This window comes from Lissotriton helveticus, chromosome 5_1 (genome assembly GCF_964261635.1).
Source record: "Lissotriton helveticus chromosome 5_1, aLisHel1.1, whole genome shotgun sequence".
NCBI lineage: Eukaryota > Metazoa > Chordata > Amphibia > Caudata > Salamandridae > Lissotriton > Lissotriton helveticus.
Window position 1 is genome coordinate 1,797,925,561 of NC_136065.1, and position 22,385 is coordinate 1,797,947,945.

Sequence of the window (22,385 nt, forward strand, 5' to 3'; positions counted from 1 at the left end):
GCCGGTAGGGATGCCCGGGTTCAAACCCTGTGACAACTGCAACCGACTGATGTCGGTTACCGACCCCCATTGCCGGTGCCTGCATTGCTTGGGGCCCGACCACGATGACAAGTCGTGCCCCGACTGCCGGGCCTTGACATCGAAGGCTAGGCGGGAGCGGTCACGTAAGCGCCTCGAGCTCGGGCAGTCGGCCCCGCGCAATTCGAGGTCCCGGTCCAGGAGGAGGTCGAGGGACCGGTCGCGGGGCCAGAGTCCTCTCCGCTCGTCGAGTCGACACCACTCGTCGGGCTCCAAGTCCTCAGGTAAGAGGCACAAGAAGTCGAAGAAGCGACACTGCTCTTCCGACTCCCCCTGATGCTCGTGCGATGCGGCCGGGAGTTCGGGCGACACCGCCCACGCGGCTCCGCCGGAGCCGCAGGCATCGCAGCCAGCTCCACACCCGCCGGTCCCTGGGCTGAATGCGACACCGGAGGAGATTCGTGACTTCCTCGTGGCCATGAGGACTCACTTCCCTCCGTCGAGGATTGTCGGCGCGCCTTCGGGCCCCACAATCCCGACTCGGGGCCTTGGCGGACCGGCGGCTTCCGCCCCGGCGCCGTCGGGTGCTTCGGCCCAAGCGCCGTCGTCGACTTCAGCCCAGGCGCCGTCGTCTACTTCAGCCCAGGCGCCGTCGTTGACTTCAGCCCAGGCGCCGTCGCCGACTTCGGTCCCGGCGCCGCAAGGCCCCACCGGATCTGGATCCGGGTCGCCGCTGGTTGACCTCACGACCCCTCCGCCGGCGCCGACACCCAGTGTGTCACCCCCGATTACCCCTCTCGATCCGGTTCTGACAGCGGCATTCAACATCGAGGGAAGACCTTTTCTTCTATGATCCGGCCCCATCATTTGAACCCGAGTTCCAGGAGATGGAGGACGTGGAGGATTGGGTGGGGTCTGAGGACCCTCTGGCACGGGAGTGCCAGTCTTATCAGGACTGGGCATGTGAGCTAGGGGAGGCCAGTGGTTTGGACACTTTGGCCGGCACTGGTTTTGTCTCCCCTCCTACAGTGGCTACGGAGGAGGGGGCTGCCTATAGTGTGGTGCTGATGAGGGTGGCCAAGGCCTTGGCTCTTGAGCTCCCTGTCGCGACCGTGAGGACTAACCTCCTCACTGAGGTCCTTAGACTGCAGGTAAGCTCTTCGGAGCCTCTGTTGCCGTTTAATAAGGCCTTAACTGACGTTCTTGTGGGCACTTGGTCCAGGCCCGCCACAGGTCCCCGTGTGGATAGGAACGTGGCCAGACGCCACTGCCCGACCCCCGGGCGACCCTAGCTTCTTGTCCTCCAACCCCACCCCAGAGAGCCAGGTCATCCAACTCCCAGACCGCATTCCCGACAGCTCCTCCTGATCGGGAATCCAAAAGGCACGAACAATATGGCAAAAAGATGTTCTCCTCACTGAGTTTTCGGTTGCGGTCCGTCAACACCGCGTGCCTTTTGGGCCGCTATACCCACTCTCTGTGGGACACGGTCGTGGACGTGCTGCCACAATGCCCAGAGGAGGCCCGGGTTAAACTTGCCCGAGCCCTTGCGGAGGGTCGAGATGCGGCACGGTATTCCATCCGATGTGGGCTGGATACAATGGACTCGCTAGGCAGGGCGATTGCAACGACGGTGGCGGTTCGCCGCCATGCCTGGCTGAGGTCCGCCAACTTTTCGGCCGATGTCCAAAACACCCTTACGGACATACCGTTTGATGGCCGCCGCCTTTTTGGACTCCAGGGCTACGGCCAAGTCCTTGGGCCTGTCGGCCCGTGCCAGCAAACTGCTGCCTTTCGCTCCTTTCGTGGCCAGGGAAGGGGCACCCCCACACGTCCTGCCAGCCACGGGCCGCAGACTAACATCCAGCGCGGTGGCGGACGTGGTATCCGCCGTGGCGGTGCCTGGGGACAACGGCGAGGCCAGTCCACATCCACCCCTGCAGCATCCGCCTCAAAGCCCTCCTAGTCCGAGCTTTCAGGCCCATTCGACACCAGTGGGGGGCGGGGTTCGCCATCACCTCCTCCACTGGCGCACCATCAATTCGGACAGGTCGGTGCTGCAAATCGTCCGAAGGGGCTACTCCCTCCCCTTCAAGGCCACCCCTCCAGCCATGCCACAGCAATACCACCGCGTGTCTGGATATCACTTGAATCTTCTGCAGCAGGAAGTTGCGGCCCACTTGGCCAAGGGGGCCATCGAGCGCGTTTCTGGGCCAGAAGTAGGGTGTGGTTGCTATTCCCACTACTTTCTGGTTCCCAAGAAGGGCAAAGGGGGCCTACGCCCTATCTTGAACCTCCGGAACGTCAACGGCTTCCTCCGGAAGGAGAAGTTCAAGATGCTGACTTTGGCTCAGGTCTTGGCTGCCCTAGACCCAGGAGACTGGATGGTAGCGTTGGACTTGCAGGACGCGTACATCCACATCCCCGTCCTGCTGGCCCACCGGCGCTACCAACGGTTCACGGTAGGCCACGAGCACTTTCAGTTTACCATGCTTCCCTTCGGCCTTACCAGCGTCCCTCGGGTGTTCACGAAAGTGATGGCGGTGGTCGCAGATCATCTGCGCAGATATGGGGTGTCAGTCTTCCCCTATCTCGACAACTGGTTGTTGAAGGCGGGCTCGACCCAGACAGTCGTCAGCCACCTCCAGACTACGGCCGACCTCCTGCACCTGCTGGGGTTCTCCATCATTGTGCCGAAGTCACACCTGTGCCCCTCTCAGAAGCTCCTCTTCATCGGAGCGGTTCTAGACTCTACGCAGTTTCGGGTATTTCCTCCCGAACAGCGGGTTCGGGATATTCAGGCTTTGTTTCCGATCTTTCAGCCTTTATCCCGGGTCTCGGTCAGGTTGATGCTGCGGCTTCTGGGGCTGATGGCCTCCTACATCCTTCCGGTGCATCACGCCAGGTGGCGGATGCGGGCTCTGCAGTGGGACCTGAAGTTTCAGTGGGCCCAGCATCAGGGCAACTTGTCTGACCATGTCTTGATCTCTGAGGGCACTGCAAGACAGTTGCAGTGGTGGCTCACGGACCGGGATTGGGTCAGCGGCAGATCCCTCTCCCTTCCCCAACCGGAGTACGTAGTTGTGACGGACGCGTCCCTCCTGGGCTGGGGGGGCCACATGGGAGAGGCGGAGATCAGAGGCCTCTGGTCTCCGGCGGAGTCCCGGCTCCACATCAACCTTCTGGAGCTGCGGGCGATCCGGCTTGCGCTGAAAGCATACACCCCCCTCTGTCCGGGGAATGTAGTGCAGGTGTTCACGGACAACACCACCGCCATGTGGTACTGCAACAAACAGGGCAGGGTGGTGTCGTGTTCCCTATGCCAGGAGGCTCTGCATCTCTGGCTGGAACTTCAGGGCGTGTCCCTGGTGGTTCAACACCTGGCAGGTTCCCTGAACGCCAGAGCGGACGAACTCAGCCGTCGGTGCATGATGGATCACAAATGGCGTCTGAACTCTGACGTGGCGCAAGGCCTCTTTCAGCAGTGGGGAGAGCCTTGGTTAGATCTATTCGCCACAGAAGAGAACGCACAATGCCGTCAGTTCTACGCGTTGAAATTTCCAAGGCGGCACTCGCTCTGAGACGCTTTTCGTCGCGAGTGGAGCTGCGGTCTGTTGTACGCCTTTCCGCCTATACCACTTCTGCCCAGAGTGCTGAAGATCAGGCGTGACCGGGCCCAAGACATCCTTGTGGCTCCGGACTGGGCACGAAGATACTGGTGTCCCGAGCTACCCAGCATGTCAGTCGATCCCCCCTATTCGTCTGCCTCTTCAGGAGGACCTTCTGTCGCAGCAGCAGGGGACTGTCCTCCACCCGAACCTTTCCAGTCTCCACCTCCATGTGTGGAGATTGAACGGCGACAGTTGAGGCCATTTGACTTGCCTCCTGAAGTCTGCGATGTGATTCTGGCAGCCAGGCGTCCCTCCACAAAATCGGTACACGCCTGCAGGAGGAACAAATTTGTGGCAAGGTGCACAGCAAAGGCTGTGGATCCACTTTCTGCCCCTCTTTCTGAGGTTCTCCTCTTTCTTCTTCCTCTTGCCCAGCAGTGCTCTGGGCACTATCAAGGGCTACCTCTCTGCCATTTCCGCCTTTTTAAGGCTACCTGATCAGCCCTCTCTTTTCAAGTCCCCAGTTGTAAATAGGTTCTTGAAGGGCATCACTTATGTTTCCTCCTGTTCCTTTTGTGATGCCTCAGTGGGACTTGAACCTTGTTCTTACTTATTTGATGTGCGCTCCTTTCGAGCCACTTCACAATTGCCCTCTTCGTCGTCTTACTCTTAAGACTGCATTCCTGGTTGCCATCACCTCTGCCAGGAGAGTGAGTGAGCTCCAGGCTCTTTCTTCTAAGCCTCCTTTCCTTTCTGTCCATCCGGACAAGGTTGTGTTGAGAACGCATCCCTCTTTCCTGCCCAAGGTAGTCACAACCTTCCACATCGGGCAGTCCATCACCTTGCCCACCTTCTTTCCGCCTCCACATCCCTTGAAAGAGGAAGAGAGGCTCCACCGTCTGGACCCAAAACGTGCGCTCTCCTTCTACCTTGATCGCACACGCCAGTTCCGGGTGGATGACCAAAATTTGTTGGTTACATGAGCTCTAAGAAGGGACGGCGGTGCACAAACGGACCATCTCTCAATGGGTTGTGTTGTGCATCAAGGCATGCTACCCTTTGGCTAAAAAGGAGCCGCCTGTTGGGCTGAGGGCCCATTCCCCTCGGGCCACTGCGGCTACTACGGCCCTGGGCTGGGGAGTCCCCTTGCAGGACATCTGTCAGGCAGCTACGTGGGCCTCGCTGCACACATTTGCTAGACACTACTGCCTGGACAGCCAAGTCCGGGGAGATGGCTTTTTCGGCCGTTACGTTCTCCAGAACTTTCTGGTGTGATTATTGGTCCGCAGATCCACCACTGGGGTTGGTATTGCTGGGGTATCTATTCTAAGGTAAGGAATCATCTAATACTAACCTGTTTCTTTCAGATGCACAAATTACTTGCCTTTGGTAGCGATATATCTGTAAGAAATAGTAGTTAGTATTAGATTCCTTACCGCTGCCCCCACCCTCCCCGTTCTGCGAACCGATATCTAGGGTTAAGGTCATCCCTTTGAGGGCCCTAGTTTCATGGCACCAGTGTTGGTTTTTATCATGGCTCTGCGTTTCTGGCACGGAAAAGCAGTGTATAAGAACTGACGTCAGCGCACGAGGGCCACGTCTAAGTACTCCAACGTCATCACGGCGCCAACGACGCCGACGACGGCCATGGACGACGCCTACCGACGCGCAGGAGTACTGCTGACGAAAACTTTCCGTATCCAGTCTGACGCCTGGGGATATTCTAAGGTAAGGAATCTAATACTAACTACTGTTTCTTACAGATATATCGTTACCGAAGGTAAGTAACTTGTGCTTTCTGCTGCCTGGAGTGCCCCCCGTACTTGCTCTAACGCCAAAAAGATTTGCAACAGATGTACTTACCTGCAAGCAGTGTGGCTTCGAGCACTCCCAGCCTCCATTTAAAAACATTGGACCTTTCTCTGAATTTGACCTCTGCACCAGGCCACCGCTGTCCCACTGGTCGTGCAGACTTTGCGCTTACCTGAACCTTGCTCTCTGCTGATCTTAACCCCTGAAAATTGGAACTGTAAGTTGGGTACTTTCCTGTGAAACCGCATTGATGTTTTCCTCCATAGGATAACATTGAACTGTTGGAAAATTGCACTGTTTACTTTTGAAAGACTATAGCATTTTTCCTGAAAAACATACTTACCTTTTTGCAAAGACCTTAGTCTTAAAATAAAACTCAGACAAACCTTTTTTTTCTAAAATTGGTGTGGATCTCTTTTTTGAGTCGTGTCAGTTACTGGTCAATGTGTGTTCAATAAATGTCTTCCACATCCTCTGTGTTAGCCTTAAGGTTGCTCGTCCACACTACTACTGATAGAGCACTTTGGGTTTACATTGAGCTCCGTACATTTTTGGGGGTACTCTCTGAACTCTGTAAACTGTACCAACTCCACCCCTCAGATGGGAGAGGCGAGGTAAAGCACAGCTGCGCGCACCGGCCATCTTGAGGATGGGGAGCCCTACTCAATCAGAGATGGGCTCCTGCCCCCTCCCACAGGAGAGGAGCAGGATAGGGGGTGTACTCACCGCAGGACAGGGACCCATTGGTCCCTGCCCTTACCCTACCTGTAACGCCCCTAAATTTAGTATTTAGGGGCACCCTGAACCTTCCTTCCTCAGATCCCGATTTGAAAACAATCAAGAAACCAGTAGACCTGCTGTGCAGCTGCTCACAAGAGGACGACACCAACTGACTTGGCCCCAGCCCTACCAGCCTGTTGATCCTTGAACCTGCTCCTGCGAAACTCCGGTGCCTTCAGTGGTCAGCAACCTCACAAACCCCGGAGGACCTGACTGCCTTGAGACTCTACCAAGACTGGTACTCCCACGAGCAGTGGTTCTGCTCAAAAAGCAACACCCCTGGTGCCAGCCAGGAACCGTGAATCCAGCACACTCTGCGCCTGGCCTGTGCCTGAGTGGACAAACACCCTGAGGGCGACCCCCCGGCGCTTGTGACCTGAAATCTTGTGCCCAAGGACCGTCCTCGACAACCCAGAAGACGCCTGCAGCCTCACAACCAGGGACCCCTCCAACCGTGACCAGCAGAGGGTAAGATTTCCCGAGGTCAAAAAACACCCCTGCACCCAGCGCCCCACTGCCCCCTGTGCCCCACTGCCCCCTGTGCCCAACTCCGGGGTGCCTACCTATCCTCCAAGATCCCTACTTATCCCTCGAAGTGTTGGTCGCTCCTGAAAAATCTCCATCCCCGAGCCTGCAGCCTTTGTTCATCTTCCAAGTTCTCCATTGAATAACATTGAGCGCCCGACGGCTCAAAAGCCCCCTGCACCCAGCCGCCTGAGTGCCCCTGGCAGTGCAACCTTTGTCCAACCTTTGTCCTAATCTACTTCCCCATTCGCCCTGAGCAAGTAACCAGGGGCCCAGCTCCCACAGCCGCGTGACCGGCTTGCCAGCAGCCACCAACCGAAGGCCCCCTGCCTCTCATGGGATAATATTGGGCCTAACTAGCTCTGCACCCGGCTGCCCCTGTGCTGCTGAGGGTGTACCAACTGTACCTACCTGATCTAGGGAGACCCCTGAGTCTATGCCCAGAACCTTAACTCTGCCAGTCGAGTACTTACCCAAAAGCCGATAACTCACTTTTCTTCCATAGAGTAACATTGACTGGTTTCACTTGGAAATTCTTCCAAGTGTGGAGTTTTGCAACTTTAAAATATTCATCTAAAATCAGCCGAACAACGAATTCCGATTTACTCACTTGTTATCAGGAGAGAACCCAGTGCTGCATCTTTTAGTCCAGCACCGACTCTGAAAAGCAATTCTAACCGTACTTACCAGTAACCTGAATTTCCTTCCATAGGAATCCATTGTCTGGTTTTGACCAGAAAAGTTTCAAAGTGTCGCTTTTCAAAAACTACAAATATTCCTTAAAATTGCCTGTATGACTTAAACACATCCTTTCAATTGTTTACAGGAGATACACCAGTGCTGGATCCAGGATCCAACTCGGAGTAAGAAAAAGTAACGATAACATTACTTACCTGCTAAGTGAATTCCCTCCCATAGGATAAGATTAGTGATTCTATGTGAAAAAGTTTCCAAGTGTCCACTTTTAAAATACAATAATATTCCTTAAAAAATCACTATTGTAACCAAAACGCTTTTTACTTAACTGTTTACAGGAGATGTTCCAGGACTGAATCTAGGATCCAGTCCTGTGGTTAGAAAAGTAATCTGTAAAGTAACTAATTGCACTTAACTAGAAATTCCCATTGAGCTCAATGTTGCATTGTTAGGAATTGTGTTGCCTATTGCAACAACTGTAAGTATTGAACTAAAGTAACTCCTTCTGAGAAAGTATATGTTGATACCTTGTTGGTTCTAAAATAAAACTATATATTTTGATACCAAACAATTGGCCTAGAGTTTAGTTCTTGAGTGTGGGAGATCATTTGCTGACTGTGTACAACAAATGCTTTACACGGTCCTCTGATACTGCCTTACTGCTCGACCAAGCTACCACTTTATAGAGTAAGGTTATATCTAACTTTAGCCTCTGCCAAACCTCTGGGGACTGTGGACTCTGTGCACACTGTACCTTACTTTGGTCCAGTATATACAGAGCCACTTTCTTACACTTGGTTCTTTCCTTTCTAATGTGATCTCCCTTTGAGCTGCTTAATACATGCCCTCTTAGGCTTCTTACCATCAAGACAGCTTCTCTGGTGGCAATTACATCAGCCTGAAGGTTCAGTGACCTGCAGGGGTTGTCATCTCCACCTCCATACTTCTTTCTTCTGAGACAAACTGGCCCTTCAGACTCTAGCATCCTTCTTGCCAAAGGTCACCCCTTTCAATGTAGTCCAGTACATCATTTTCCCTACTTTTTACACTACGCCTCATCCCTCTAAGGAAGAGGAGAGACTCCACCGTCTGGGCTCATAAAGAGCGTTGTCATTCTATCTTGACCGCACAAAGCCAATATGGTTGGACAAACAACTCTTCATGGGATTTGTCGGAGCCAAAAAAGGAAAAGCTGTTCAGAAACAAAACATCTCCTGATAGATCGTGCTCTGCATTAATATCTACTACACATTGGCCTAGAAGCAGACCTCAGAGGGTTTGCGTGCTTATTACACCAGAGCAAAGGCTGCAACCACTGTGTTAGCATGTGGAGTTTCTGTCCTGGACATCTTCCAGGCAGCAATATGGACCACACTGCATACATTAATGAAGCACTACTGCCTGGACAGCAAGGTCCGTTGGGACTGTACAGAGGAACTGAGGAAATCTCTAGAGCATGGTAAATGGGCATCCCAACCTTGGTTCTCTCCAACACCTCAAAGTACTGAGGACACGATCTAGAGAACTATAGGCCTCACTGTGTACATTCACCAAGCACTACTGCCTGCACTTTCAGGTCCATTGGGTTGGGCACTTTGCCCATTTGGTGTAGGATGGGGAACATCTCTGCCCTCCCCAGTTGATATGTGATGTTGTGGATGAGTTGAACTGCAATAGTCTTACCATTGAGAGCAGATACGATATCGTGAGAATCTTCAGCAGAGGAACTGAGAATATAGATACTTAACAACACAACGTTGAAAACAACTTTTGATGCCAACAGGTACATCAAGTAAATCTTTGCACTTTTTTTGTAGACCGAGTGAGTTAATTGAAAAGAGGGGTCACAGATTCATCTAATTTGGAGTACTCTCCTGCATGTGTAGTCTCAGTCAAGAGGCTGCACCAGTGAGGAGTCTCATTGGACACTGTATCTCCTTTACATCATGAAGCACTGACTCCTGCTTCTCCTTATCAAACTGCTGTAGATCTAGCACGTACTGCAGCTCCACAGTTACCTACCTCTGACTTCCAACCAGTGGATTTATCACCACCATTATGGTTTCTCCATACCATGGAAAATCTCCTCCACTGAAACACCCCAGAACATCTGACACGCATCGAAATTTGGACGACGTGTACATCAAGTGAGATTCAGAAGGCTGTAATGGCTATTACATTGTTCCTTTGCAAGACTTGGTTTTCGCTCATCCAGGTTTTCCGTGAGACAATGCTCACCTAGTTTAACTGAGCTCGCAGCCCTCCCCTCAAGCCCCCCAAAAGTGTTTGCCCATAGTGATTTCTTAATCCCAGCCGACCTCCTCTCAACCAAGTTACGTCCGGTCCCTCCTTAGTGCTGCCAATAGGTAACACTTCTGACTCCAACACATAGCCTTTACCATGCAGAAGGGGCCACACATTACATCAGCTCTTTGGTTCTTATCCTCCTCCTCCTTCTCCTCCTCGGGCTGCAAAGATATTTGACCTTTCGCGCCCTACCTTGGAAGTAAAGACTAACGTCATCACGGAGGTTCTGCAGCCAGCTAGGCACCTAGTGAACCTCTCAACAAATAAACCTTAACAAAAACCCTCTAGACACATGTTCTGGGCTCCCAGTCAGTAAGCAGATGGCTCGTCACCACAGAGCAGCCCTGGGCACATATGTCTTCCTGACCCAACACCGGAGAGTTTGATGGTACAGGCGTTCTCCAGCAGAGCAAATGCTAATGCCATTCCTACAGCACCTGTCGGCGAATCCATGTGCATGGAAACCTTTGGCAAGCACGTTCTCCTATTCCAGCTTTGCTTTGTGTTCTATTAACACCAGCTGCCTCTGGGGTCGGACAGCCATTCTTTGTAGGAGATGGTGGGTCCCAAGATTGGTGGCCTCCGGAAATTAGGGGAGTGTCCCGTCCCACGGGAATCAGTCCGCAATTTAGGATTCCGCATAGACAACTAGTTGTCCATGAGGGACCAAGTAAATCATACGGTGGGCACCTGTTTCGGAATTATGCGGAGTCTACGCAAGGTCTTTAAATGGATACCAACCGAAGCACGCAGAACTCTGGTCCAGGGCCTCATCGTAAACAGGCTAGATTATGGCAATTCACTCCTCCTCGCTATAAATGAGTGCCATACCAGGAAATTGAAGGTAGTACAAAATACGGCCGCCCGTCTGATTCTAGGCCTACCTAGACGATCTCCCTCACTGCCATGCCTGAGAATCCTACACTGGCTCCCTGTAAACAAAAGAACTATCTTCAAGACCATGTGTCTGGTTCATAAACACATGTATGGTCGAGGACCAAAATACTGGACTCAGAAATTGACATGGTAAATGCCTGGTCGACAGCTGAGATCAAGTACTAAATCACAGCTCACGCCGCTCAGAGTTCAAACGGCCAGAAAGGGTGGTCGTGCCTTTTCTTTCATGGCACCATCCCTATGGAATGAACTTCCCTTAAGCCTACGCACAACAACGGAACATACGACCTTCCGCAAAAATTTGAAAACATGGCTCTTCTGCTAGTTCCATCCTCTGGCTCATCCTCCCACCCCAGGATCGTCCGCATGCGCCATGAGACTCCCTTGGGACGTGATATGTTGCGCAATACAAGTATCCAGACTAGATTAGACTAAATCATAGTAGCAGTTCCGTACGACCTACAGGTGTCTTTAGCCCAAAACATCCAGAACGACTGGGATGTGGCAAATCTTATTAAGTTTAGCCTCGGCACAGCAGATTGCTTGTGTTTGGTCATTTACACAAGTGTAGTGCTTCGGCGCCATACCTAGTTGAGGTCTACGGGCTTCTCAATGAATGTACGATCTTCTTTGATTAACATGCCATTTGAGGTCGCTCGCCTCAGTGCTAAAGCGGACTTGACGCTGTAACGCTCTAAAGAAAGTTATGCCACTGAGAATTCCTTGTGGTTGTCTGACCCTACTAGGCACTTTCCCTACAAGTTCTGCCCTTTTCGGGGATATACCAATGGTTAATATCACCAGTTGCCATTACCAGACCCCTCTTCTACCCTAACAATCCTCATAGCTCTTTTGTTGCAGTGGCTGCCAAAGAACAATGTTCAGGGAATTCAGGACAAAGCCCCCACCCTCCAGAAGACATCAAAACCACATTAGTGTGTCCTTTTTGATCCACACCCACCCTGCGGGATGCAGGAGGTGTGACCTCCATGCAGGCTCATAGGTCCTCCAATTTGTTCATTAAGGCTATGCACTCCCGCTTCTTCCACCCTGTCACACCATATTACCCACATCAGCGTGGTTGATGGAGAATCACCTGTCTGTTTTGCAGCAGGAATTGCAACACCTTTTGTCCAAAGGAGCCTCACAGAGGTTTCTAGCCCTATAAGTAGGAACAGTGCTACTCCTGCTACTTCCTTGTGCCAAAGAAGTAACACAGCCTTTTTCCTGTTTTAAATCTCCACCCTCTTAACATCTTCGTGTGGAAGGAAAAACCTCAAGATGCTTTTAGTGGGTCAGCATTTATGTGCCCTGAATCCTAGAGGCTGGATGGTAGCATTGGACCGGCTGGATGCCTTTTTTTCTATTTCCTTCTCCTGCAGGTCCACCAGTATTGTCGGGGGTTCCCAGTGGGCCAGGATACTTTTAAATTTGCTGTGCTCCCTTTTGGTTTTCCTAGCACCCCCCAGTTAATCACAAAAGTGATTTAAGTGACCGTGCACTTTCGATGGTTGGGTGCACCAGTCTTTCCCTACCTAGACTGGCTGTAGAAGGCGGGCTGGCCCTGACAGTTGTAGACTAAACTTGGTGGGCTGTGAACCTTCTTTTGTCATCAGCGTACACTATCATTGTGTCAGTCACATTTGACTCTTTTACAGACTCTTCCGGTCATCAGAGCCGTCTTGGATTTGATGCAGTTTTGTGCCCTATCTGCAGGTTAGAGTGTCCTGGACATTCACGCTATGATCCTATTGTTTCGTCCTCTATCTTGGATCTATGAGGAAGATGTTGAGGCTACCGAAACTATTGGCCTCCTACATCCTGCTAGTCAACCACGCCAGATGGCACAAGTGGACTATGCAATGGGATCTGAAGTCTCAGTGGGCACATTCCAGGGGAACCTAATGGATTCCAACCAGATTTTGGATGAGACTGCAAAAGATCCTCAGTGGTGGCTACTAGACTTTGATTGGGCCTGTGACAGGCACCTCCTCCTTACCCCAAAGCTGAATGTGGTTACGGATGTTCCACTTCTGGGCTGGAAAGGACATCCTAGAGAGGTGGAGATCAGAGACCTAGGCTCTGGCGGAAACCCCCCTCCACATCAGTTTGCATGAGTTACTGGCTATCCTCTTGGCATTGAAGGCCTTCCTGCGAGCAATCAAAGGGAGGACAGCACTGGCTCTTACAGCCAACACCACCGCATTCTACTACTACAGGTCGAGAATAGTGGAGTCTTACTTTGGGTCAGGAAGTCCTGCATCACTGGAATTGGCTGGCTTCCCTAGTTAAGGGCATTTCCCTGGTCATGAACCACCTGGAGGGATTCTTACCGCAAGTGCAGGGGAAGCAAGTTGCCGACATCAATACAAAGTTGCACGATGCCACCTATCGGCGTGCAGAAGTACTCTGGAGTTTTCTCATCTGGTCTTACGCCTGGTGAAATATTCACAATACGAGTCATCTATGGTTTGCTAGAGTATCCACCAGAAATAGTGTTACTACAGGTAAGTAGATTCTTTTCACCTAAGATTGCTTGACCAACGTCACACTGTGTGTGGGTGCTGTGGCTGCTATCTCTAAATTGCGTGAATGGTACTGTTTATTTGGGAGCGGATGCAAACTGGTTAGCATGCCCTCTCACAAGGTACAACATCTTTCTGTGATTTAAAAATAATTATTTTCTGGGTTGAGATCACATTTCTTGACAGTTTGTCTTGTGCTTAGGCTCAACTCTTACTGTAATTTTTTCTTGCATGCATACTTCCCCCTCTCTGATCTTAGCCCTCCCTGCCCTCTAATCTCATTTCTTCATCTTCTCTGATACTGTTTTCCCTCTCTGATTTCACATCACTGACCAATGTTTCCCCTCTAATTTTCCCCCAGAGGACCAGAGACAGAGCTCGTATAACTCCCTCTTGTCTGTATCGCCTGTTGTCTGTCCATATCCAACCCCCACAGTCACTTTCTCCACTATCTCCCAGGTAACTAGACTCCATCTTTCATGCTGTTGTACAGCCTTCTCTCCCTAATCTGTTGATAGCCATTTGCCTACTCATATTAACCCCTCCCCACACACACTCTAGATCATCCACTCACCTCATTGTCAATAGGTCACCCTTCCTCTCTCCAAATCACTCTTGCCAGACTCCCTAATTTACATCTGCAGCCCCCCTTTCCTGCAGAAATCACCTCCTCACTTCCCTTCACTCTTCAGAATACCCTCTCCCTTCCTCCATTAGCTAAGCCTGCAGGTCTTCTCTTCATGGGGTCACCTCCAGTTTCCCCTCCTCCAATTATTCCACAGGTCATTTGCGCCTTTTAGCCCTCTTGCCATATGTGGTACCCACCCCTTGACCTCGCAGGTATTTCTCTCCCTTTTGGCACTTGTTCCCCCACCCCAACTGTCATACTCTTTCTGCAGGTCTCCCTCTCTACTTTCAAGTTAAAATTTCACCTTTGCTTTTTTCTTTCACTGGTAACACACACTATAATAGACGTCTAGCCGCAGATTCCTTAACTTTTGAACTCTTCCCCAGGAGTCCGACTGGATCCAGGAATTTTTCAGCGTCCCTCTGTGCGCCAGGGGATGGCGACTTAGGACTCTGTGTTGATATCGACTCCGGTTGTGACGTCAGTGGGGGTCATACAAGTCCCCTCCGATGCGCGGACTACAGTGCCTTCTTTTCCTTTCTGCAACGCAAATCCAGGCAGCGGCCATTTTTTATGGCCTATTTTGAGTTTGGTAGGAACGGTATGCCTTTCTCTAGTTTTGCTGGGCTTTAAGACTTATGGATCCTGTACTCGACTAATTCTGTATGTGGTGTTTGGGAGAACACCACAACTCCGAGGATTGCAACTCCTGCCAGTGACTGTAACAAAGGCGCTCAAAGAATGCTGTATGAATTTGTTGGCTGCATGTTTGTCGCGGTCCTCGGAGACCTTGCAGCTCCGTTCTTCTCATGCTTAGGTCAGTTCACGAGGTCAGTCTCCAGCTTCCAAAACGTAGGCCCGCTCATGAGGCAGGTCCAGGACCCAGAGCCGTTCTCCAGGACGTAGTACTTCAGAGACGTCCAAAGGTAAGCGCAGGCGTTTAAAGCCACTGCACCCCCCAACTTTGCCATGTGGAGACTCTCCCAGGGCTCCTCCCTCTCAGCGGTTAGGCCGGTTGCAACTCCGCCTCGTGTCTTTCTGGGAGCAGGGGCATCAGTGGCCCAGATGAAGGAGTATTTTAACTCTCTACACAATATTTGTGGCCCTCCACCTTCCACTGGAGCGCCCACCAGCCCTGAGGAGGTCAGTGGCGGCACACACCGACTGATTTGTCCTTCGAGTCAGTTGGGCTGTTTCAGTCTGCTGACTCGCAATGGAGCCGGTGCACAGCCCTTCAGGTCCTACACCTTTGCCTTCCGTTCTTGATAAACAGACGCAGACATTGAAGTTAGCGATGCTGATCGAAGACATCGACATTGAAGCGTCGCCTTCTCAAATTCAATTGGCATCTGGTGCAGAGTCGGTAAAGCATATTAAGGGAAATGTAGCATTTTTCACTTCCTCCTCAGGGTGAGACTTAGGAGGGTCTCCTTGTAACGGGTGATGCAAGGAGCCCTGGGCTTTTACAGCCCATCTCTGAGACTATTCCTTCTCAGCTGGAGGAGAGTTGAATATCTGCTCTTGGTGAGGCTATTGGGATGGAGTCCTCTCCAGCATTTGTGTTTCTTTCCCCACCTAGCTTTGCTATTGAGGCCAGTTTCTCCTTTGTTCAGTGGTGGCAGTGTTAAAGCTGTCGCTGCCTATGGTAGAGAAGTCCACAGACTCTTTAATTGATGTCCTTTACCAGGGTCAGTTTGGGGGAAGAGCCTGTTCTTCCCTACAGTGAAGCCCTGTTCGACATATTAGAAACTTGGACCAAGCTTGATTCAGGGGTCCTGGTGGACCGACTGCGCTATATCTCGCAGGCATCTGCCTACTCCAGGAGATCCAGTTTGTCTCCTAAGGCATCCTACCACACAAATCCTGATAGTTATTGCAGTTACAGCTTCTCAAGATAAGGATTCTTCACCTGAGACTCCATTAAATGGAGACTCGGAGTCAAGATGCACGTGGCAAACACATCTTAGCTTCTGCTATTTCTGCGTTAAGGCCTACACACACGTATTGTGTTCTGGAATGTTTTCCCATGCTCTGTGGGATACCTTTCAGGCTATGTTGCAATTTCTTCCGGATACTCTGCGTTCTCGTGTCGACAACTTGATTAGAGATGGCCAACAGGTAGCTAAGCTGATAATCAGATGTGACATGGATGATACTGATTCAATAGGCCGATAACATTACTCTGAATCCCTGACGTTCTCACACTCTCCCCATAGGTTGCCATCTCTAACTTTCCCACAACATGCAAAGGCTGATTTGCACTACTGCTTTTTTGCTGTCCTTATTCTCTTCAGAACTTCAAAGGAAATGAGCATTTCAGGCAATGCTGGCCTAAGTGTGACTGATGCTTGCTTTCAATACTTGATCCCCCCTTTGCCTGTAGGAAAGTGTGGTTACAGTGCAGCGGGATGTAATGGGACTCCCTGCACAGATTAAACACACCCTCCTGTGCTTACTCTTCCTCTGTACCATGCATCTGATGGTATGGTATGGACAGTTGGGGAGGGAAGGGGTTCATGTCTGACTATTGTATTTACCTTTCATGCAGTGATAAGTGACCAAGATTGTGAGATTGGTTAAGCATCCTGCCAAGTGGGGAGGCCTTATAATGCACCTGTTACTCAGTTTCCTTCCATTCCAGACTACCCCAGCGTTAAAGAGAATAGGCATGGTTTAAATGCTTTGTGCCCTGGCTCACAAGGTCTGCTGGCCTGTTATCTCTGTGCTTCTTACGTGCCCCTTCTCTTCCACTTCACATCTCCTAATCCTTTTGCCCCATTTATGGCTGTGCCTTGAAGGTGAAGTTGTGTAAATCTGGACCAGGTAGATATTCTGTGCAATAGCTTAACTTCTGTCTACTCTGGTACAGTTCCTGTCCATACCCCAAGATGGCACGAGATTGATTCAAAAGCATGCTTGGTTGTATTGGTTATTAAGGTAGTTTTGAGCAAGCTTGATTGCTAGATGTTGTCTCAATGCGTTCACCTTGAATTGTTCGGTTTATTGTGCTTAGCAGTTGTAGTATATAAAATGACTCGTATCAAGAATTAGATCTGGTTTGTCACTATTTGCATATAGACAGGTCAGTCTGCATTATTTGAAATATGACCAGATTGATTGAAATGTGTGTCCCTCTGATGTAACAGCAGATACCTTTTCTATTTTTCCAGGTATCCTTGACCAAGGGGAGGGAGTCCTGATCATTTTTGACGAACCACCAGTAGATAAGACTTATGAAGCAGCTCTTGAAACTATACACAATATGAGCAAAGTTGTGGATTCCCTGTACAACAAAGCCAAGAAACTGACATAGGTGAGTAAGGCTGAGGCACAAAAAGATCTTTAGGCATTCAAGCTATCTACCCAACTAAGTTTTAAATTAGAACAACGCTCCTTGTGTATTATTGTTGGATAATTGCTATGTTTTTGCTGCTTTTCATGTGACCTCAGGTGTGGCAAATTTGCCCTTGATGCTTTATAGCGGTGATGTTTATCTAGGACAGGAGACTTGTGAACCTAAATGTTAAGTGCTTTGATAATTTGACTCTCTAATTTTGTTTTTCAAGTAGTGAAAATCAATATAATTTTCAAGACAATTTATGTAAATGTCCTGAACTAAGCAGAATTAAGTGGTAATCTTGCAGTTGCTACCAATGGTGAAGTTTTTTTAATAATAAGTTGAGGGCTGGTACTTTAGGATAATTATCGTGACTAGTGCTAGATATCAATGGGTATTCAGTGTTACTTACAAAAGCTGGGAACTTGTACTGCGGCCCTAGTCACGGTAATCTGAGCCTTCACTTGGACTTTTAGTAGTATAGTTTTGCTACATTGTTTTCTACGGACCAGTTAATGTTTATTATGCAGTTTTTCCCTGTGCATTAAGTACTTTAAAAATATGCAGTGACCTTATTAAAATGCATAACATGTTTCTGCTAGTGTTTTTTTAATGATGAGAACTTTAACTGTTCCTGTAAATGAATGTTTTATATGAAATTGTTGATGTGGACGTCTTATTGTTCAAACATCAGTCCAGTTATGCTATTATCTTGCTTTTTTATTCCAATCAGTTGGGAACTGCTTGTTTCAGCTACAGGGATAAAAAAACGACCACTTACACATTTTTAGATGCAATCTTTACTCGCATGCTTATCCTTTTGTGTCCTATCACCCAGGAGTGACTGAATGCCTATTTACAGTTATTTTTAGGCAGTACTGACGCTTGCCGTTTTCAGGCAGTGGACTTCTATTCTATTGCTTTTTATTTTTCTTTGATCGATGGTGTTCCATTATGTTTCTATTCTAAAATGCTAATAGAACAAGCACTGGCGTTGCCAATAGGTTTCGCATTTGGAAAGTTGGAGCTATTGGTTTTGTAAATGACATTTTATATTTATATATCGTTATTGGCATTGTCAATAACAATATATAAATATAAAATGTCATTTACAAAACCAATAGCTCCAACTTTCCAAATGCGAAACCTATTGGCAACGCCAGTGCTTGTCTTTTCTATGCAGTTAAAATTCTAGACGAACCCTTGAAACGTTCTGTACGAGAACCAGTAGGGGAGACGGATTTTTAGACACATACTCATGTTTTTTTAAATTCATGATAGTAATCCAGTTTACTTGTTCCAATCACTGGCAAAGCCAATGGGTGTATCTACCGTTTGGAGTCCTACCTAAACGATTTAAAGCCTACAGCAGGGATAAAAAAATGTTTCTGTATACAACGTGTTCATGAGACATAGATGTAATGTTTTTGGTATACATTGGAGATGTAAAACACTCCCATGTACATTGCAGCGCGAGCTCGCCATAGGGAGCAGGATTTTCCACCAGAATTATTCTGAGCAAATCACTTAATCTCCATGTGCCTAAAAAAATGAATGTGACCTCGTGTAATGTAACAGGCGCTCATGCACCCAATACCATTGGCTCGAGTTTGACTTATATTAAAGTGCACAAATAAAAACATATAAACTCCTGTGACGTGCTCAAGACCACGGTGCCGTGAGAAAGCCGACTTTCATTATCACTCCAGCGGCTATTCCGTTTACCACCACAAGGAGGTGTTCAGGCGCCCGGGGTCAGGTCAGGCTGGCCCTGAGAACCACTGGTAATCGCAGCATAGGAGACGTGCAAATGTGAAACCAAACAGACGGGGTGGGGGAGTCGAGCTGCAGAAACATTTCACGTGAGTGCTAGAATGGCTTAGAATACAGGGGCATCTGCGAGCGGCTGCGGGAGCCACAGACAAGGGGCATGTGTTCGGCTGTATTTCACATGCATGGGAGTCCTCGGCGTCCCTAGGTACTTACTGTGAAGAGAGGCTGGCTTGCAGTGAAGAAAGGGAAAAGGCACACGAAGGCTGCAAGAAGGAAAGGAAAAAAAAGGGAGGAAACCAAAGGAACTAAAAAAAACCTTCGGAAAGAAAGAATCTTCAAAAGCGCTCCGGCATGTTGTCTTGCGTGCTACATTACGTACTGGTGAAAACAGGAGTTGTTAACTGATTCTTTGTTTAATTTGAAGTACATTTTATATATGTCTAAGTTTCGCCTTTGTGTCCATGTAAAGGCAAATGGCCTTGCAATGCTGGCAAATGGCCGGAGGGAAGCCGGATGGGGGAGGGAGAGCCTGGTGGGGGGGGGGGGGGGGCGGGAATGCGAGCGAGGGGAGAAGTGTGGCAGGCGGATTAGGGAGATGCGCGTGCTTGTGTGGTCACGTGACCCGCTTTTGTGCTCACGTGACCCTCACATGCACTGTGGAAAAACCGCAGTAGTTTGACGAGTCGATCGAGCCCTTGAATTTTCGCCTATTACATTCGCAAGCGAATGATAATAGGCGAAACCTAAAAAACTACTACTCCTGCAATTTATGTCTGGCTTCTATAAATCCACACATCGCTGCAAGCTTTTTTGAGAGCCTGGACCATAAAAATCTGCATTTCCTATTTGGAGAAACTGCATGAATTTTGCCCTTTGTTATATTTTTTTTAAAAGAGCCCATTTTCAGTCTGGAGAGAAAGGGTCCTATACTGACTGACATTTGTTGCGAGACAGAAGCTCTAATCTCTGAAAGGTGGGTTTGGGCCTTTCACAATCGCTGCTGTACCACAATTTAGGTCCTTCTTCTGCTCTTTTACAGTTGCAACCTTCAGGAGCTTGCATTTGCACCTTTTCTTGGGAACTCACTTATTCATAGGACTTGGACCCCTTAAATACTACTATTTTATACACATTTACCTCTGAGGGATGGTTTTATCTTGCAGCTGCCAAAGAAAAGGCTCAAAGTACATTGGAAAAAATCAGCTCTTCAAGCTAAAAGAAAGCTAAAAACCACAGAGAGGCTGAGTCCTGGTCACATTTCTTTTTGCGGTTAGAAATTCTTCCCCATTATCAATAATAGCTCATCAGTGGCATTGCAACCTTTGAGAGGTAATGCTAAACCAAAGATCCAAATACTCTTAATTTGTAGTAATACGTATTGTAGCACCAGGTTTTGAAGAGAAAACTGGTAACTAAATGGGTTCTGATCTTAGATCAGGCCACCCTAATGAATGAAGCCATACAAGCATAAAATCAGATCAAATGTGTATTGGTAGTTTGTAGCTTGGTTAGTGCAGGTTTCTTGCACACCTTCTGCTATAACCGAGAATATCTTCGGTTTCTGAATCCATGAACCCACAGTGACATCCTGGCTTTATTCTATTTACAGGACAGTTTGCATCTGTGCTACCTAGAGCAGGACCTAAAACTGCTTTTATAGCTGTCTTAATACTGAGCTGTATACACCTGTACTGTACACTTGTGGGTGCCATATAGAGAACACCCCATCTCTGCACGTGTGGCTGCCCAGTTCCCTTTTTTCAGAATCTCCTTCTCTGATTTCCCGTAGATATGTTGTAGCCTCAATATAGCAGAACTGTATTCACATATTTTCACTACATATGTGTTTTTTTTATTGGGTAGCTTGTGCAGCAGTGCTTTATCAGGCATTGCATGTTTTGCCACCAGCAGTTTGCCATAGCCGACCTGCATAACCTCTACAGCCCATGCTTTGTGAACAATCCTTAAACTCATCCCTGGACTGCTTTTTGCTTCGATTAATATGGTAATAAGGGTACGCCCATCTGTAAGGAGACATTGGGTTTTCTCACCTGGAGGAAGAGTTGAGATGCAAGTAGAAATGCTTTTCCTCCATGCAAGGTACTATGCAGCCCTTCTGTCATTAAGATAGCAAGGCTCCGTTCAGGAGCCTCTTCAAGTTTGGGCTATGTGAGGTGCCCTGGGGCAGCAGGTGTCAGAGTGTAGACCATATCCTGCTTCAGGTACTGAGGTGTTTGTACCCTCAGTGAGTGAGGGCACCTTTCATCTGTCTGTATGGAGATCTGTCAAAGTTCATTTCATAATTTCTCCCATACCATTAGCTTTTAACAGTTTCATATTCTGCATATCTTAATTAGTATAAGGGCTGAATAGTACATATACAGAGAAAGGACGGTTCATGATTTTTAATCGGTTATCATGCCTAAGGTATGTGAGCTGTAAATGTTAATGCCAGACCATAGGAATACTTTTTGATGGCTAAGTTAGTTAAATCATTTGACCAGTTGGTTTGAGACCAGAAGATCCTTTAGTTTTATGTCTTTTGGATATTACTATTAAGATTTGTGTACTTCCTCATAGATAGGTTTTAACAACCCAAAAAGCTGCAGTGCTGGAAGATTTCACAGTTGCTGCTGTGCACATACCCTCAAGTATTTTGCTCTGTCAATGTGTATGTAGGTGTCCAGAGCAGTGTCATGTCTTTTCCATATTTCCAACGCAATGACAGTCTGTTTTAGGATCATATCAGAGCCTTACATTTCTTTAGCCGTTTGAGAGCTGATATCTTGGATAGTGGCTGCGGCAATCCTGTAAGACAATCCTTACCAGACATTACTGAGATCCTCATGAAGCAATTGGCTATAATGTCTCAATGTTTGAGCCCACAGGTTGGGGGAATGCAAGTGGAGTATTTAGCTTTATTGCGCCTCTTGCCAATACATGATATGTCCATCCGTGAGATCCTCAACTCAGCAGTAATGGAGTTGTGATCCGCTTCCTTTTGCATTTCGTAGGGGTAATATACTGCGGGTCGCTAAGATCATAATCCAGTTGAGGTTGTACTGAGCATGTACATTCAGGCTAAAGTGAAGGGATCACCCCTGGAACATCACTGAGTAGGCAGAAGCACTTTTTGCTGAGTCTGTGTGCAGACTGGCGATGTAGCTGACTCAATAGTAACAACCATGAACCTCAAAGAAAGGTCTAAAAGGTGGCGTGAGTGAGTACTGTGGGATTCTCAGTTTTGCTGCTTGAATCTTTTCTGAATTCACTGTGCTGTGCATTATTCCGCCATGTAGTGGTTGGGTCTGGAATTTTTTTTTCCGTGGCCGGTGGGCTTCGACATACCACCATTTGGTGTCCTTCTGTTATGTCAACGTGGTTCCTCCGGAAGCTCCCACCTTAGGTCGCCATCTTCACATTCTTTTTGCCGTCGTTGGGTCCGGATTGATACGGAATGAGCTCTAGAAGATTGG

General features: G+C 48.8%; 1 protein-coding gene across 1 annotated transcript in view; it reads left to right on the forward strand.

The window, feature by feature from the left end:
- Positions 1 to 22,385, forward strand: part of PSMD11 (proteasome 26S subunit, non-ATPase 11) — a 473,607-nt gene that overhangs the window by 423,041 nt on the left and 28,181 nt on the right. Inside the window, exon 13 of the mRNA XM_078645110.1 lies at positions 16,970 to 17,112. Coding sequence (XP_078501236.1) covers positions 16,970 to 17,112 — 143 coding nt within the window. The remainder of the gene's footprint in view (positions 1 to 16,969; positions 17,113 to 22,385) is intronic.